The sequence below is a fragment of the Stegostoma tigrinum genome, chromosome 29 (assembly GCF_030684315.1).
Source record: "Stegostoma tigrinum isolate sSteTig4 chromosome 29, sSteTig4.hap1, whole genome shotgun sequence".
In the NCBI taxonomy this organism is placed as follows: Eukaryota; Metazoa; Chordata; class Chondrichthyes; order Orectolobiformes; family Stegostomatidae; genus Stegostoma; species Stegostoma tigrinum.
Genome location: NC_081382.1, coordinates 20,426,112 through 20,444,649, shown reverse-complemented (window position 1 = coordinate 20,444,649; position 18,538 = coordinate 20,426,112). Strand labels below are relative to the sequence as shown.

The 18,538-nt window shown below is 41.1% G+C and overlaps 1 protein-coding gene across 2 annotated transcripts in view; it reads right to left on the bottom strand.

Moving 5' to 3' along the window:
* rgs3a (regulator of G protein signaling 3a) overlaps positions 1–18,538 on the bottom strand; it is a 243,603-nt gene that overhangs the window by 201,168 nt on the left and 23,897 nt on the right. Inside the window, exons 3-5 of one of the 2 annotated variants that reach the window (XM_059638197.1) lie at positions 10,295–10,345; positions 9,790–9,848; positions 7,709–7,803 (exon numbers count right to left, since the gene is read on the bottom strand). The exons of the other annotated variant lie outside the window; for it this stretch is intronic. Of the exons in view, the coding sequence (XP_059494180.1) occupies positions 7,709–7,803; positions 9,790–9,848; positions 10,295–10,345 (205 nt within the window). The remainder of the gene's footprint in view (positions 1–7,708; positions 7,804–9,789; positions 9,849–10,294; positions 10,346–18,538) is intronic. 2 annotated transcript variants of the gene reach the window in all.

Here is an 18,538-nt window from a genome sequence, read left to right as displayed (position 1 = left end):
CACTTCATTAATGTATAATGTTAATTGGTTGGTCCCAACACTGACCCCACAGAACTCTGCTAGTTGCCAACCTGAAAAAGACCACTTTATCCCCATTCCCTGTTTTCTGCCATTCAGCCAATCCTCCATTCATGAAAGTATCTTGTTCTTAACACCATGAGCTCTTATGTTGTTTAGGAGCCTCCTATGAGGCACCTTGTCAAAGATCTTCTCGAAATCCAAATAGATCACCTGCATTGGTTCTCCTTTGTCTGATTTGCTTGTTACAATGCCAAAGAATTCTAACAGATTGGTCAGGTATGGCCTCACCTTGATAAAGCTGTGCTGACTCAGCCTTTTTTTTAAAAAAAACACACTTCTAAGCACTCCACAATATCATCCTTCGTCGTGGACTACAAAATCTTATCAATAACCATCAGGCTAACTGGCCTGTAGTTTCCAGTCTTCTACCTCCCTTCCTTCTTAAACACTGGTGTTATACTGGCCATTTTCCAGACATCTGAGACCTGCCCTGACTCTAGTGAATCCTGAAGGATCATCACGATGCCTCCATAATCATCTCAGCTATTGCTTTCAGAACCCTGGGGTGTAGTCCATCTGGTCTGGATGATTTATCCACCGGATCTTTAAGTATCCCCAGCACCTTCACCTTTGTGACTATACTCACCTTTGCCTCCTGATGCTTTTGAAGTTCTGGTATGCTCTGGTGTCTTCCACCATGAAGATTGATACAAAACATCTCTTCAGTTCCTCTGCCATTTCTTTGTTCCACATTGCTATTTCTTCTGCCTCAAATTCCAGCTGTCCAATGTTCACACTTGCCTCTCATACCTTTCATAATCTAAAATATCTCTTACAATCTTCTTTTATATTATTACCTCGCTTACCCGCATATTTCATCATCTTCCCCTCATTATTTTTACTAGTTGTCTTCTGCTGGTTTTTGAAGGCTTCTCACTAAATTTATTGTGTGCCTTTTCTTTTATGCAGTCCCTGACTTCCGTTAGTCAGGGTAGCCTTGTTCTCCCTTAGTATGTTCCTTCTTTATTAGCATAAGTTTCTGGTGTGCCTCCCGAATTACACCCCGAAACTCGCGCATTGCCGCTCCATCACCTTCGCTGCTAGGCTCCCCTGCCAAGCAACACAGGTCAGCACCTCCCTCAAGTTTTCAGTTATCTTTAGGCAATTTTAAGACTGTTACATTGATTCCAGCTCTTCCCTCTCAAGCAGAAGGATGAATTCTATTATACTGTTGTCACTATCCCTAGGGCTCCTTCACCTGGAGCTCCCTAATCAACTCTGCCTCATTACACATCATCATATCCAGAATAGCCAATTCCCTAGAGAGCTCAACCACTAGTTGTTCCAATTCTACCATCTTGGAAATAATTTAATTCCTTTTCCTACTAACAAGCCAACCCCACCCCACTCTACCCATCTGCCATCCTTTTGACTGGATACATTCCTCGGATATTTAGTTCGCAGCCCTGATCCGCTTGCAGCCACCTCTGTGATGCCCACAACATTGTACTTGCCAACTTCAAATTACACTACAAATTGATTAACCTTGTTTACAATCGGTGTGCCATTCAGTACAACACGATCTGCACCCCTCCACCCTCATACTTGTCTCCTTATCTGCCTGAAGTTAGGTTCTTGACTCTCCTATGTGGTTATCTGATCTGGAAACTTGAATAATCTCTCCTGACCCCTCCCCTCTAAATAGCTGAATATCCTTATGACCAGCCTATTTAACCTTTCCGCTCAGATACTGGTCCCAGTTTGAGAAGCTTTGTAGTTCAGGTTGCAGATGAGGTTGTAGACATGCTCGCCAAGCTGGTGGGTTTGGGTGTAAACGTTGTCAGGTGTGTAGTGAGACAAGTGAGACTCAGTGTCTCTTGGTGGTCAGATACTCAATTACAACTAGCCACCAAGAGACACAACCAAGTCTCATTTGTCTCACTACACACAGACAACAGGGGACACAAATTCAACTGGGGCAACAAATCCATAATTGCAAAGTCAAACAGAGACAAATCAAAGAATTCCAAACAGAACTCCATCAACAAACACACTAAATTAGGGCCCACGTACAAATCACTGACAAAGAGAACCGCAAGTAATACCAACCACCTCAGCAAACCAAGGCATATAAATTACAAGCAGGAGACAACACTGACGCTTCACCAGAGATTCAAGACAATGTCACCTAGCAGGGTGATGAATTGTTTGCAACCAAACCTACTGGCTTGGCGAGCTTGCCTACAACTTCATCCCGGTCACAAGTTGTTTCAGGTGGAGCCCACCCCATGGTACACTTTCTTCCAGTCCCAGTGGTAATGTTTCTTACGTATACACTGTATGGGTGGTGTTTTTGTGTACTAAATAAAGTGTTTTATTGAGTACCATGTGAAAGCTGTTGTTCATCTTTGTTTCTTGATTTACAAAGGAGTGTTCTTTACATTTAAAGATAGTAGGAACTCCTGACGCTGGAGTCTGAGATAACAAGGCGCGGAGCTGGATACATTGCACCATCTCCAACCTCTTCCTCTGTTACATTGATGACTGTACCGGGGCCACCTTGTGCTCCCACGAGGATCTCGAACAATTCATCCACGTTACTAACACCTTCCACCCTAACCTTAAGTTTACCTGAGCTATCTTGATTACATCTCTCTCCTTCCTGGACCCCTCTGTTTCCATCTCTGGCAACCACCTGGAAACCGATATCTATTTCAAACCCACTGACTCCCACAGCTACCTAGAATACACCTCCTCCCATCCACCTTCCTGCAAGAATGCCATCCCCTATTCCCAATTCCTTCACTTCTGCTGCATCTGCTCCCAAGATGAGGCATTCCACTCCCAAATATCCCAGATGTCCTCGTTTTTTAAAGGACCATAACTTCCCCTCCACAGTGGTCGAAAATGCCCTTGAATGCATCTCATGTTCCCCACACTTCAGCCCTCACACCCCTCCCTGCAATAACAACAAAGGCAGAATCCCCCTTGTCCTCACGTACCACCCCATTAACCTCCGGATTCAATGCATCATTCTCTGCCACTTCTGCCACCTGCAATCTGACCCCACTATCAAGAATATATTTCCCTCCCCACCCTTATCTGCTTTCCAGAGGGACCGCTCTCTGCGCAACTCCTTCGTCTACTAGCCCCCCCCACCGCCAGTACTTTTCCCTGCAGCTGCAGGAAGTGCTACACCTCCCCTCTCAGTCCCATCCCAGGCCCCAAGAAAACATTGCACATTAAACAGATGTTCACCTGCACATCCGCTAATGTGGCCTATTGTATCCACTGTTCCCAATGTGGCCTCCTCTACATCATGGAAACCAAGCAGAGGCTTTGTAGAACACCGATGCTCAGTTTGTGACAAGTAACAAATGACAACACCTCCACGTTGCAAACCACTTCAACTTCCCCTCCCACTCTTTGGGCAACATGTCCATCCCGGGTTGCCTCCGGTGCCACAACGATGTCACCTGAAGGCTGGAGGAACAGCACGTCATTTTCCGCCTGGGAACCCTACAGCCCAATGGTCTCAATGCGGACGTTACAAGCTTCAAAATCTCCCCACTCCCGACCTCATCCCAGGACAAGCCCCTCTCGTCCGCGCCTCCTTGACCTGTCCATCTTTTCTCCCACCTATCCACTCCTTCTACCTCACTGACCAATGCCCACCCCCAGTTCCTACCATTCACTCACCTGTACTGGCTTCATCCCTGTCTGTCTTCTCACCACCTATCTGCTCCTCTATCCATCTTCTATCATCACCTCCTCCTCTATTTATTTCAGAGTCACCCGCGCCCGCTATTTCTGAAGGTTCCAAGCCCGAACCGTCAGCTTTTCTGCTCCTCTGGTGCTGTCTGGTCTCTTGTGTTTATCCAGCTGCACACCTTGTTATCCCTGTTTTATACATTTGCTGTGTTTAAAAATTATTGAATTTGTGTTAGAGTTAGATGCTCGGCTTTATTCTATTTTATAGTTTTTGTTAATTAACCTCAGTTTTGTTGCTAAAACAAAAGCTGCAGCATTGAATGCCTGTGCTTCAGGCAGACCACTTCACAAAAAACAAACCAAAGTATTCAGTCAAGTTAGGTTTTAGTTTGGGATCTGCCTTACCCAGTAATAACATCAGCTGGGATCATAACAACAGACTGGCGTGTCACCAAGTCTACCATTACCTGCAAGCCAGGGGATCAACTCTTGTCCAGCGAAGAGTGCAAGGGAACACATCAGAAGCAGAATCAGACATAGCAATTATTAGGCAGCAACCTGATTAGTCCATAACACAGGAATAATTGCATGCCAAACAGCATAAGCAGCAAGTGACAGATCTAAACGATTCTAATGCCTACAGATTAGACAGCAGTTACGAACAGTGGGGAACAATTCTGCAAAGCAAGTGAAGGCAGGAGGCTCCACAAACATCTCCATCCCCAATGATGGGGGAGGTCAGCATATCAGTGCAAAATAAAAAGCTGAAGCAACTGCAACCATCTCAAGCAAAGGTTATGAGTGAATAATCGACTGCAGCCTTTGCTAGATGACTCCAGCATCACAGATGGCAGCGCTCAGTCAATTCAATTCAATCCAATCCAATCCATGTGAAATCAATAAATGGTGAAGCACACTCAATACCCAAACTCTAGGTGTCCTGACAACATTCCTGTAATAATGTTAACAGTTGAGCTGCAGAACTGCTACATCCGTACCTAAGCGGTTCCAGCACACACTTAATACTGGTATCTATGTGACAATGTGGAAAATAGCATCAGAATCACCGGACTCAAAACATTAACTCTGTCTTCTCTCCACAGATGTTGCCAGACCAGTCGAGTTTCTGGAGTCATTCCTATCACAGGGGAATAGAGTTTTAGCTGCTGGAAGTCAATAATCTCAGTCCCAAGACATCACTGCAAGTGTTCCTCAGGTAGAAAAGTGGGAATTACGGCCAAAGTCAAATCAGCTATGGTCACTACCTGCTCCTGTATTTTTTTTTTAATTCAGTAATATATCTCCACATCTAAATATAAATATAACTCCTGGAGGGAACGCTAATGCGTGACACCTGTCTCAAATGTAACGGCAAAGAAATTCTTCTTCCTTATTCAAATAAGGAGTTGTTTGTAACCCCAAGGACAATAATTATGTTAGCCTCTTTGTTTGCAACTAAGAATACAAACTGTAGTGGAAATTACTAAGAACATCTTATACTGAACAAAAAAAACCCGTAATGAACAAAATAAAGATCAAGTTGTATCTTATTAATTCATGCTCACTGATGTCAGTTGCTTCTAGAAACGGTTGGTATATATCGTTTCAAATGGGAGGTGACTCAATAGCATAATTCAGGAATGTAACAGTAGCATCCCCTTGTGGCCAGAACTGTACACTTAATATTTTCTCATTTTTTTTTGAATCTCTGAAGGCAGGCTAGTGAGCCAAGAAACAAGATGAATTGCTGTGCCACTTTAGTTTACATTTAAATGGACTACTTCCTTTTATATTCCAAATCACCTCACAGTCTTTGCCATCTGACCATCTTGCCACATCTAATGAAACAAAAACCAACTACTGCAGATGTTTGAGAGATAATGGGAACTGCAGATGCTGGAGAGTCCAAGATAATAAAATGTGAGGCTGGATGAACACAGCAGGCCCAGCAGCATCTCAGGAGCACAAAAGCTGACGTTTCGGGCCTAGACCCTTCATCAGAGACTAGGCCCGAAACGTCAGCTTTTGTGCTCCTGAGATGCTGCTTGGCCTGCTGTGTTCATCCAGCCTCTCATTTTATTACTGCAGATGTCTGCCTGTGTTTCATCTCTCTTCTCATAATGAGGAAAAGGCCTGACATAAGACACATCACTGAGGTCAATGATTTCCTAGCTATGATGTGTTTACTAACTATCAGGAAGTATGAACATATGAAAATTAGAGACAGTAAAATCCCCAATAGCCCACCAAGTCTGAGTTACAGAGGTGTGATCTGGTGTTATTTTGAGAACTGCCAACCTTTATAATAACACTATATTATCTACTTTTATCCCAACTATTCTCAGCACTGTTTCCTCCTTACTGCTATGTTTGCAGCCTTCACTCGTCCAGTGAAGGTAGAAGCAATGGAATTATTCAGTATCTCAACTATGTCTTCTGCCTCCACAACAAAAACTCTTTTGACCCCAGCCATTCTTAGCTTACACTTTTAATATTCGTGTTTTGAAAATACTTTTGAACTTCTTGTATGAGCCACTAATCTATTCTCACTCTACTCTTCTTATTCCCTTTTTAAATCTCTTTTGCACTTTCTACATTCTGCGTTGTGCTCTATTGCATTATAAACATGATGATGATTAAAGATTGTTAAACGTCGCCTTTTCTGATCTCATTTTAATCCTTGTGGCAGTTCTCAGAACGTTTTATCATCTTTGGGAGTTATTCCTGTTCTCCTCATACAATGTATCTTTTCTGTACCTGGAACACCACTTCCTTCAAGGTCTCCCACTCTTCAATTACTCTTTTGCTTACTAGCTTTTGATTCCAGTCCATCAATATTACATTTTTTTTTTTCAATTCTTCCTCCATTCACTCTTACTCTTTATGGTACTAAATGTCATACTATAGCCACTGTCCCTCATACTTTATTCACAACTACGGTCAGCATTCCTTCTTTCTGAGTTTGGATAGAAAAAATAAACACGTTTCAGCAATTCCTCCCTCACGTTATCCTTTACATTAGTATAATCATAGTCTGTATTAGCATAAGTGAAGGCCCTCATGATCAAAACTATGACTCTTGTATCTTTCGACAAAGATTTCCCTGCAGGTTTGCTCAATTGTCTGCTCTCACTATTGGAGTCCTTCAGTATTCATCTCTAAAGTAATTCTTCAATCATTCCCCAACTTAACCAAATGGACTCTGTCTTAGAGCCTTGTCAAGCAAGACGACAAAGATTCTATTGGTTTAAAAATTGTCACAATTGGATTAGAAATATTTACACCAGAAAGATCAGAAGGAACTAAGAACCTGGAAAACAAAGTTCAGGACTGTGGGAGAAAATTCTTGTGGATATCCAAGTAACAAATAGAAGACAGTTCCAATAAAATCACTTGTGATTGTGCAATGCTGAAATGCCTAATGCAAGTATCACTGGAAACCTTCTGAGGACATGACGTTTTTCTGCAATAATGCATAAAAATCACAAAAGCTCAATTGAAGAATGCTCAAAATTGCAGCATTTTAAGAGAATTATTGAGCTGCAGCTTTCATTCAGTGACGGAAAAACGACTACTCAGCCAAATTCATGGCAACAAAAACATACTTAACATGCAAATTTTTCTTGTCACTGATAACCCAAACTTATTTCACAGCTGTTCACAGAGAATATAATACAACGTTCATGCATTCTGGTGCTGGATTCTAAAGTTCAGCTACCAAAACAATATATGGAAATGGCTATCTCGTAATGCAGGTGAGCAGAAAAAGCATAGTACATTATAATGCAGAAGTAATCTATTGAAATAGTTATGTCATGGGAAAAAACGTGGAAGAATGAAAAGACTTAAATAATTCAGCACAAACATCCTTTTTTTAGGATTTCCCTGAGCCTTAAATTTTAAAAGGTTCATCAAATTCCACAACTGTAAACTACTTGTTATCTTAGAGACTTGAACAATAATGTGAAATACTTACAAAATAAAATGTTCATGAAATACAGGATTTTTGCAATCTGGCACAGTCTTTGTCTTCTGTCTGCGTCCACGATCACAGTCAGGTACCACTGACAACTTTAAAAGAGGAAAAAATTTCATTTAATTATGGCTGTAAATAAACAATTAATCAAACCAAAAACAGTAGCAAACATTTTCTGAAGAATGGTCTCGACCCAAAATGCCAGCTTTTCTGCTCGGCCTACTGTGTTCATCTAGCTTCACACCGTTTTATCTCAGAAAACACTGAGTATCTGTTAATGGAGTTCTATCAAGGCAAGAAGATGTACTAAGTGAAGTACTACAGAGCTTGGATTTGGATCTCTGCTATTTCCCATTCACACAAATGTCCTGGATTCAAAACCTCAACATAAAATGATTAAATACAATAGTATCAAAATGAAATCTGATATTAGAACTATCTGGTGATGACTTCAGAACCAATTGAGACAGCTCAAAAAGTACAGAAAAAGTTTAAAATAAGCACATTCGCAGATCAATGATTGTTGAAACTGAACCATGACAAGTGCACAGCACAGCAAGCAGAAAGAAAAGTAATGGGTATATATAATCTACGAAAGATACTGAATTATCTAAGAAATACATTTTAAGGAGTCCCAGGAATGTCAGTAAATACACCACTAACACGTTCACTCAATAGGTATCACCATTCAAATCAAGTTAACACCATTGAACTATACAAGAGTCGAAAGAATTGAATATCAGTGATAAGGAAGTGGTAGCCAAACTGTGTAGTGTTATCAAACTTTCCATCCCATTCTGATCACAGGGACCCAAACGGAACATTCAAAACCATGAACACACAGTGTGAAGAACAGCCATCATCTTAACGTGTACTGTTCAAAGTCTCTCTTATGAGGGAAGAGTGCAAAAACATTTCTATCTGGAAAGGGGAGTCTTGCAGTAAAAACAGAAAATGCTGCAATTTAAAATCAGTATCTTCGCAAAAAAAGACAACCGATTACAATACTTTTGGTGTTTATCCTTCCTCAACACTGAAACTAAGAAACAAAGCAGGTAAATTAGTTAGGTTGAAAAATTAGGAACAAAATGAAAAGGAAGCAAAAACAATGAAAAGAGTTTAATCATGTGAAGAGAACTGTTGACCTAAAAATTGGACTGTGCTCAAGTGATGGCAAATGGAGCTCCACAAATTTCATCTGGAGTCAGAAGGAGGCAGATTTGCTCTCTCACACTACACAGTATACCTTCATCAACTCTACTAAAGTCTGCTAGTTTGGCTGTCAAGTGCCTAAAAATATCAATTGCAATGGCATGCTGCAGTTAATCAGTAACAAATTTTGTATTGGTGACTAAAACAGGCATCAAGTACCCCATTTGTTTTGTAAACTATTTAAGACCCTTGATGCCAACACAGGAGTCTGACAATTTTGTGGGCAGTGCAATGCACACTTGTATGCAGTCCACCATATAGACACCTAACTGCCCAGTTTAAACACATAATATGGGCTTGACATGACAGACTGTGCGTTAAATTACCTGCAAAGTGCAATATAAAATCAATTACTACATCACAAAATAGGATTCATCAATAATGCAGGCAATAGACATAACAAAGTATGTAAATATTGGGGCACGGTGAAGGCAAAAGGACAGGAGAGAACATGTACAACACAAGGATGAGTAACAAAAAAAAATTATATAAAAGTATAAGTCAATCTGCTGTAAGGAACATCAAAAATGATCATAACCTATTACCACGTAAGCTAGAACAAGCAAGTTCGAAGGCATAAAACATAAAGCAACGTTATTACCTAATTTTCAAACACATATTGTTAGTTTTATTCAGATTCTTATTTTGGACAATCCATACTTCAGTTTCAGAAGAGAAAATTGCACACACGCACCGTTTATCTCTTTCATCTATTAAAACTAAGACAAAATAATCCACATAACAGATTTTTGACCAATTCACTGCTCTAAAATAACAAGGTTTCTTTGATGTTAGCTGTGATTCTGTCATACTAAAAAGACTTCGAAAAGTTCCACAATGAAAATATAAAGTCAATAGAGTACTTTTACCTTTGCATAAGAATCACAAGTGCGGTTTTCTCTTCCCATGAGTCCTTTTGCTTCCATAACTAGAGAACAATGTTGCAACATAATTAATCTTCTGAGAACTGAAAATAGGTTGCTGTGTTATAGAGCAAAAGGCATCATAACTTTAAAACAACACAATTCAATACTAATGACACACAATGCTTAACTATTATGCATTAATAGATTCTACAGAAGATAATATTTTTTACAGCGTTCGTACAGTGATAAACCAAATTGAAATAAATCAGCCTGTCCAAATTGATTTCAAAGAAATACATTTTCTGTATAAACATAAATATCTTATTCAAACAAAATGACATTTGTAATAATTAAATCATAAGTTAAAAAGGAATAATTTAAAGTTGATATATAACTATGTTTATTTTTAATTTTAAATGTTTATTTCAGTTGCCAATGCAACTTTCATTAACTTACATTTAAAAAAAGCAACTCTTCACTCAGGGAACTTTAACATTTACATACTTACTATGAACAGCAAGTGTCCCATCTTGAAGATGAACAGAGAGCTTCAGTTGCCCTGTTAGAGCCATAAATTAATTAAACTGTAAAACATTGTGTCAATTTTAATCATCTCATTACTCCCAATAATTCCAAGGCTCAAAAACTCATTTTAGATTAAGATTGTCCTTTTAGTTCATCCTCCACTTCTGCAATGCAAGAAATGGCAGCACGATCTGGTCCCTACCGCCTAGTGTACCATTTGCTAAAATCTGATCTTGTACCTCACTTATAACATTCCTGCTCTGTTCCCATATGGTACGGTGCACAAAAAAAACTATTGATTGAAGTCTTGAATATAATTCAGTGCTCAACATCTAAGCATTCACAGGCCACCTACAATCCCGGATGTGTTCTCAGTATTGCTCACAGCACTCTCATCTGATTCATCATATTTAAAGCTCAGCTGCACACAACTTCAGAGGCTGCTTGCCGGGAGCTGTCTCTCACACATGTAACACCATACCATTAATGATTCAGAGGAAAGCAAGCTTCACTCCCCTGTTTCACAGGCATGGACCGAAAAAAAGAGGTGGTGGATGGGGTGAGAATGAATTCAGTCCTTCTCCCAACAGACTGCCAGAGGAAAATCATGCTCTCCGAAGAGGCCTGCCTAGGTCAGTACTGTGTCTCAGGTGAAGCAGGATGCTCAACAGTGCAGGTGGAAGGTCATTGATCTTCTGCATTCAACAAGATTAAGTGCCACTGTCTTCTTTCTTACACACATAAGGCCTCCACTCAAACTCACTCAATGCACAAGCTCTTGCCAAAGCTTGAGGAATTGCATGCATCATGTCCACACACCCAGTTTATCACCCATCTGATCGTTCCTGCCCCGTACAATTCCTACTCAGAGGGCACTTCACCTGCCCCTGCATCACTACTACTTTGCCTTTCATCCATCTTCAGCATATCCCATGCCTTCCTTTGATTTATCGCAAAAATAGACATCCTATGAATAGACTGAAGGGGCTGAAATTGGTGGGCTCAATGGTAGCAGACATCAGCTCCTCATTTCATACAAGGAGAAAATTTCTGAGCCACAGAACAGCACAACTGCTGATCAGGAGACCTCAGTGGCCAACCAACCTTCGCTTTGGTAGGTTCTCTATCTAGATGAGACTTAGGAATACAGTCTGATGAGTGCATCATTTATGCATCTCCAATGATGGTTGAGGAAGAAATCCCACAGATCTCTGGCAATTGGAAAAACAACTGCTCAGCCCAGGCAGAAGATGATTCCATGTCCTCTGTCAGGCATAAGGAGCAGCAGATAGGTTTGTCAGAGGGACTCAGAAAACAGAATTGAAGGATTGAGGTGGTGTTCACCAATGTTATCAGCACTATGCTGGCTCTGACATGCATGGGTTCTGTTGTCTCTATGGACAGACTGGCAACTGCTGTAGACATCTAGGTCCAGCACATTCTGTCTGCGGGGTATGCAGACAGACTTGCACTCTACCCCTCGAGCTATAGGCACTCAGCATCAATGACATGATGATGGGGGAACAAGAGCCTTTGACCTCAGTTCAGGTGTCCCTTTCTCTCAGAGAGGCCTGATGACATCAGCAACCACCCACAGGATACCCTAAAGCTTATTCGCACAACACTCCACAGGTGCTTGGCACCTCCACCTACCCACTGTTTATGATACCAAAGACTGCTGAATTCAGCCAGAGAGGGTGAGCTGGCATTTTGGACAGGAGAGTCCACAAACAACCTGGGTCTTCTCGGACAAAAAACACCAGAGATGACTACTCAAGTCTTTTCGGCAACCATGGTCAACCTCAGAGCAAGCTTTCTCCACCCCAGCTACAGCCAGGAAAGGAAGAAAACAATACTAGAGGCACAGAGCTGTCATAGTTGACAAATCATTGTCAAAAATGTTTCATTTTTGTAAACACACATTCATATATGTTTACTTTCACAGTTAAAATATCTGCTCTGATGTAATTGTTGCTTTCTTACCCAGTCAATCACACCCATATGAAATGAGAGCAGCCTCAAGACATTCCAAGGATGAAAGAAGTTCTAATGGCCAAACATTGCTCTTTACTCACAAGGAACCAACTTCCTAACTGTAGATGGCCTCAGACATTGGAAATCTTTGAACTGCACTGTTGATAGATACAGTCAAGACACAGAAGCTAAACATGATGTCAAGATAATGCATTGGTCTGTTAAGAAAAGCTCTGTAAGATACTGCTTCTCACAAGTTCAACAGTACCCTAAAAGGATGCTCAAGCATTTCAGGGCAAATTAGCAGTCTACGCATGCCTTCAAAGAGTGAAAGAGTGAAAGGGTATAGACGCCAGAAGGATCACAAGGAGACTCCTAAGGATTTCTCCCAATTCGCAGAATATTCTGAGAAATTTCACAGCACAGTCAGGTATGATACAAAAATAGAAAAGGCTTGGAAAGAACTAATTACAGAAACTGTAATGTTCACACACAATCTGTCTGCCTGCCCAGGAGTCAATAAGGGTGTTGTCAGGGTGAAGACTCCTATCCTACACAACTAATCCATAGCTACCATTTTGGAAAAGATGCCTCAGAATAAAAGGCAAAGGGAGTTGGCGTGACTCACTTGGAAAAGAGCACTGATACTTGAGACCCACTACCCCTGGAGTGGTCACAAAAGACTTAATCAAGTTGCGCAACTTACCCGTCCGATGAGCTCAGGTTGACAAGGCATTGATACTTACCATGAACTAATTATTATAAAGAAATCAATTCCAAATATGAATAAAGAAAAAAACAGATCAACATATAACTTCACTAGCTGGAATTCTAATCATTTCTTAAAACCCTACACACACAGGCAAACATGAACTTACGGATGGCGGAAAAACATTAGGGAAACACAGTTCAATAGCACCAGTCCATAAGATTTGATGAGTTGTCTCTTTTGTTTATTCCAATATCTTCTAATCCCTGATCTTTGTATTCAAATAGTTTTGGTTCTTTGTTAAAGAAACAGGGCAGCCTGGTATGTTAATTATTCAGTGTTTTAGTCACTGGTTAGAGACGATAGCTTATAGCTAATCTTTTCATGATTTGCTATCTTTCAGTTCTAAATTGCTTCACTGCACAGAGGAAAAGAAACGCTGTATCTTACAGTCAGAGATCTTCTGCCTCTGTAGTATTCACGTACAAGCTGTCCATGGGCCAATAAGAGAGTTGCTGTCATTGTGAAGACTCCTTGCTCACACAACTGATCTAAATAACTAATTAGTAACACAAGTGTGTGGTTAATATAAATTTTGTAACAAACTGTAATCTAAATTTCCAGTTCACTCTGATTATAAGCCCATGGTGCCACTGGACCTCAAACATCTTCCTCCACTTCGTACACATGGACAACGAGGGACACAAACTCAACTAGGACAACACATCCATAATTGTACAAGCCAAATACAGACATGTCATGGAAATCCTGGAGGCCTGGTGTTCCAACCGGAACTCCATCAGCAAACACACTGAATTAGACGCTGCGTACAAATCACTGAGAAAGAGAACGGGAAGTAAAACCAACCACCCCAGCAAACCGAGGCATATAAATAACACGCGGGGCAGAACACTGATACTTCACTGGAGGCGCACCAACGATGTTATCTAGGAGGGTGATGAAACATTTGCAATGAAACCAACCAGCTAGGCGATCACGTCTACAGCCTCTTCCTCCACTGCTTGAACAAAGCATCAGTGTTAATGTAACTGACAACAGGTCTCAGACATTTTCAACATGTAGCAACTCATTTTACGGTCCTTGGTTTACAGCCTTATCCCATTTAGGTCCACAATCCAAAATAAAGAAAAATGAAAATATGCGGGTGTTCTGGAGTGCCAATGCTGATGCAGAAGACAAGATGTTAAATGCCAGATAATAGCAGCAGAAAATAGGTCAACTGTAGTGAGTGCTATCTTACACAAAATATTGAATAGTACAGCATAGGAACAGGCCCTTCAGCCCATGATGTTGTGCCAAACATGACACCAAATTAAACTAATCCCTTCTGTTGGCCCTTGGTCCATTTCTCTCCATTTGTTGCATACTCATGTGCTTATCTAAAAGTCTCATAAACATCCCTATTGTATCTGCCTCCACCAGCATTCCTGGCTGCACATTCCAAATTCTTACCACTCTCGGTAAAAAACAATTGCACCTCACACGTCCTTTGACTATTCCCCCTCACCTTAAATACATGCCCCCTGATAACAGACATTTCAACTCTGGAAAAAAGAACTGACTGTCAAGCCTATCTATGCATCCCATAGTTTTACAGACTTCTATCAAGTCTACCCTCAGCCTCTGCTGTTCCAAACAACAATCCAGGTTTTACTAGCCTCTCCTTATAGCTCTTACCTCTAATCCCAGGAAGCATCCTTGAAAATGTCTTCTGCACCCTCTCCAACTATTCCACATCCTTCCTGTAATGTGGCAACCAGAGCTGAAAGCAATACTGTTAAGTGTGGCCTGGTCAAAGTCTTATAAAGCTGCAACATGACATCGTGGTTCTTGTGAAATCCCTGACCAATACCATTCGCCTCCTTGACCACCCTATCTACTTGTGTGGCCACTTTCAGGGAGCTATGGACTTGAATCCCAAGACACCAAGAGAGAAGAAAGAGGAGTCAGAGGCAAGAAAGGGGATGCAAATTGGAAGCAAAATTTATTAATTTTTCCAATTCGCGTGAAGCAGCACCAATGCAGTTTGCCATGTGCCAGAGAAAGAGGACCCAAAAAACATCTTCAGCATCTGAAATACTTTGCTTTCATTACTCAGATATGTTATCCTGATGGAAGCCTCAAGAGCTACTTAACTTTAGTGTCATATGATTTAATCACTGACTGCTACTTTTTCCAACAGTCAGAAGAACGTCTACACTTACACATAATGGGAAAGTGAGATCTCCCAGAAGATATCAACCAAACAATCAGATGGATACTGCTACATTTATTCAGCAACACAATCGATTAAGGACTACAAAAAAAACCCAGTTCTAATTGCTATTTGCAAAATGCAGGGACTGCTTGCAACCTAATAATAGAATGGCAAAATAAAACAATAAAATTAAACAGCCAGTTGTCGTGGTGCATATAGGAACCATTGATATAGGTAGAAAACGGGATGAGGTCTGACAAGCAGAATTTAGGGAGTGAGGAGCCAAGTTAAAAAGTAGGACCTCAAAAGGTAGTAATCTCAGATTGCTACCAGCGTCACGTGCTAGTCAGTGCAGAAATAAAAGAATAGCCAGGATGAATGCGTGGCTTGAGAGATGGTGCAGGAGGGAGGGGTTCAGATTTTTGGGACATTGGAACCGGTTCTGGGGGAAGGTGGGACTATTACAAATTGGACGGTCTACACCTGGGCTGGACTGGAACCAATGTCCTTGGGGGTACTTTGCTAATGCTGTGGGGGAGGATTTAAACTAATGTGGCAGGGGGACGAGAACCAAATATTGGACAGAAAAGAGGTAGTAACGAAAGCCTGTAGGGAACTGTGTACAGTTCTGGTCGCCACATTACCAAAAGGATGTGGATGCTTTGGAGAGGATGCAGAGGAGGTTCACCAGGATGTTGCCTGGTATGGACGGTGCTAGCTATGAAGAGAGGTTGAATAGATTAGGATTATTTTCATTACAAAGATAGAGATTGAGGGGGGAACCTGATTGAGGTCTACAAAATCATGAGGGGTATAGACAGGATGGATAGCAAAAAGCTTTTCTCCCCCCGCCAGAGTGGGGGACTCAATGACTAGGGGTCATGAGTTCAAAGTGAGAGGAGGAAAGTTTAAGGGAGATATGCATAGAAATTCTTTACGCGGGGTGGGGGGGCGGGGGTGCCTGGAACGCATTACCATTGGAGGTGGTAGATGCAGACACATTAGTCTCTTTTAAGATATATCTGGACAGGTACATGGATGGGCAGGGAGCAAATGGACACAGACCCTTAGAAAGCAGATGACAGGTTAGACAGAGGATCTCGATCAGTACTGGCTTGGAGGGGCCTGTTCCTGTGCTGTAATTTTCTTTGTTCTTTGTTTTTAAATCCAAATTCAGCTCATCCATCTTGAAAGCAGGTTCTATGAGTTTATCTCTCACATTTCTGGCTCAAAAGGTGCATTAATATATCATGTTTCTCGGCTGGCCCTTCTAATGACTGTTCTGATCATCACCTTTATCCTTAGAAGACTGCTGTAGATGTCCCTTTTCACCTGCATCCAGGACAATCTCTTTGTCAACTCCAGCCGAGAAGGGCACAGCAAGGCACAATGATGCGACTCACCCTTTCTGGACTACATGGAACAGCTTTGCTAATGCAGGCTGGGCACTAAAACCACATCTTAAAAGAGGCCTGAGGTCCATTCCACCATGGGCCTGGTGGGGCGTCTGACCAGTAACGACTGTTCCCCTTTCACTTTCAAATGTGGCCATCTGCTTACAGCATTTGCAGTGTGTTTGCCATGTAAACTGCTGCAGATGGGGCATTGATGTAGCACAGTACCAGACAGCATTACACTCCTCACTTGTGTTCTGTAAACGGTGAACAGATAATGCAGAGACGAGGTGAGTTACTTGCTGCAGAATTCCTAATTTCCAAACTGCTCTCGTAGCCACAATATTAGTGTGCTCTTCCAGTTCAGTTTCTACTCAATGTGATGTTGATCCTAGGACGTTCAAAGTGGGAGATTCCACAATGATAATGCCACAGAATGACAGGAGACAATGGTTACCTTACAATTATTACCTTCCTGCATTGTGATGACTAGAATTGCAGATTAACTGCGGGTTGTAGCTTCACAAGTGTCTTACATAGTTCCAGGATAACACACCTGTTCAATTATTCACCCAATGAAGAAAAGAATCCCGTGTGCATTCTGTGTACCTTATTTACCATTTCTGCCACCTTCAGGGACCTGTGAACATGCATTCCAAGGTCTGTCACTTCCTCTAACCCTCCCAATAGCTTTCAAATTATTGTACATTCTCTTGTTTTGGCTGTTCTCCCTAAATGCACGAACTTACTTCTTCAGATTGAGTTCCATTTGATAATTACCTGCCCATTCAACCGAACCATTGATACTATCCTGCAGTCGACAGTCACCCTCTTCACTGTCAACTATCTAGCTAATTTTTTTGTCACCTGCAAAATTTCCTGCTCACACTCTGCACATTTAAGTCTAAATAATTCACATATACCACAAACAGCATGGGACCCAATGCTGAACTGCACAGTACACCAATTGAAACTGCTTCCCATTTTCAAAAACTTCCGTCAACCATTACCCTTCGTTTCCTACCACTGTGCCAATTCTGGATCCAACTCATCACATTCCCTGTGTGATACAAGTTTTAAAATTTCTTACCAGTCTGCCACGTGGGACCATGTCAAATGCTGTTTTTAAAATCTATATGGACAATATCCACTACATTACCCTTATCAATACTCTTTGTTACTTCAACAAAAACTCTGAACAAAATCATGCTGATTAATCCATGCCTTTCTTAATCCTATCTCTTAATATTGATTCTAGCAATTTCTCCGTTACCGAGGTCACAACGACCACCCTATAACTTTCTGGATCATCTCTCTCACCTTTTTGAATAATGGCACAATGTGCGAAGACCTCATGTATCTAGTGTGTACTGGAAATGAGCCTCCAAACATTTGCTATGTACTCTCTGGCTTTTCTTTGCCTCAGATACAATTGATACAGCTCTGAAGATTTATCTATCTTCAAAGAGGTCAGTCATCTAGTACTTGCTTTTCAATTATGCTTATTTTACTGAATATTTCACAATCTCCTCTTTAAACAGAATGACTGTATCACTGCTCTCTGTGAAATCAGAGGCAAAGTACTCATTAATAACCCTGCTCCCATCTTCTGCATTCACGCACAAGTTACCTTGCATATCTCTAATAAGACCTACCTTTCCCGAAATCATTCTCTTGCTATAAATGTACTGATAAAACATCTTTGGATTTCCCTTGATTTTACCAGCCAATATCTTTTCACATGACAATTTCCTTTTTCACTTCACCCTATCTATACTCTCCTAATTTTCCTAAAAGATTACATTGCTGAGATGGTCATAAGCTCTATTCATCAGCTTTATTTTACCTAGTTTGCTTCTTCATAAAAAGGGGTCTAGATTTGGCACTCTGTTTTGTGAGGAATGTCTACAATGTGCCCAAAAAGCTTAATTT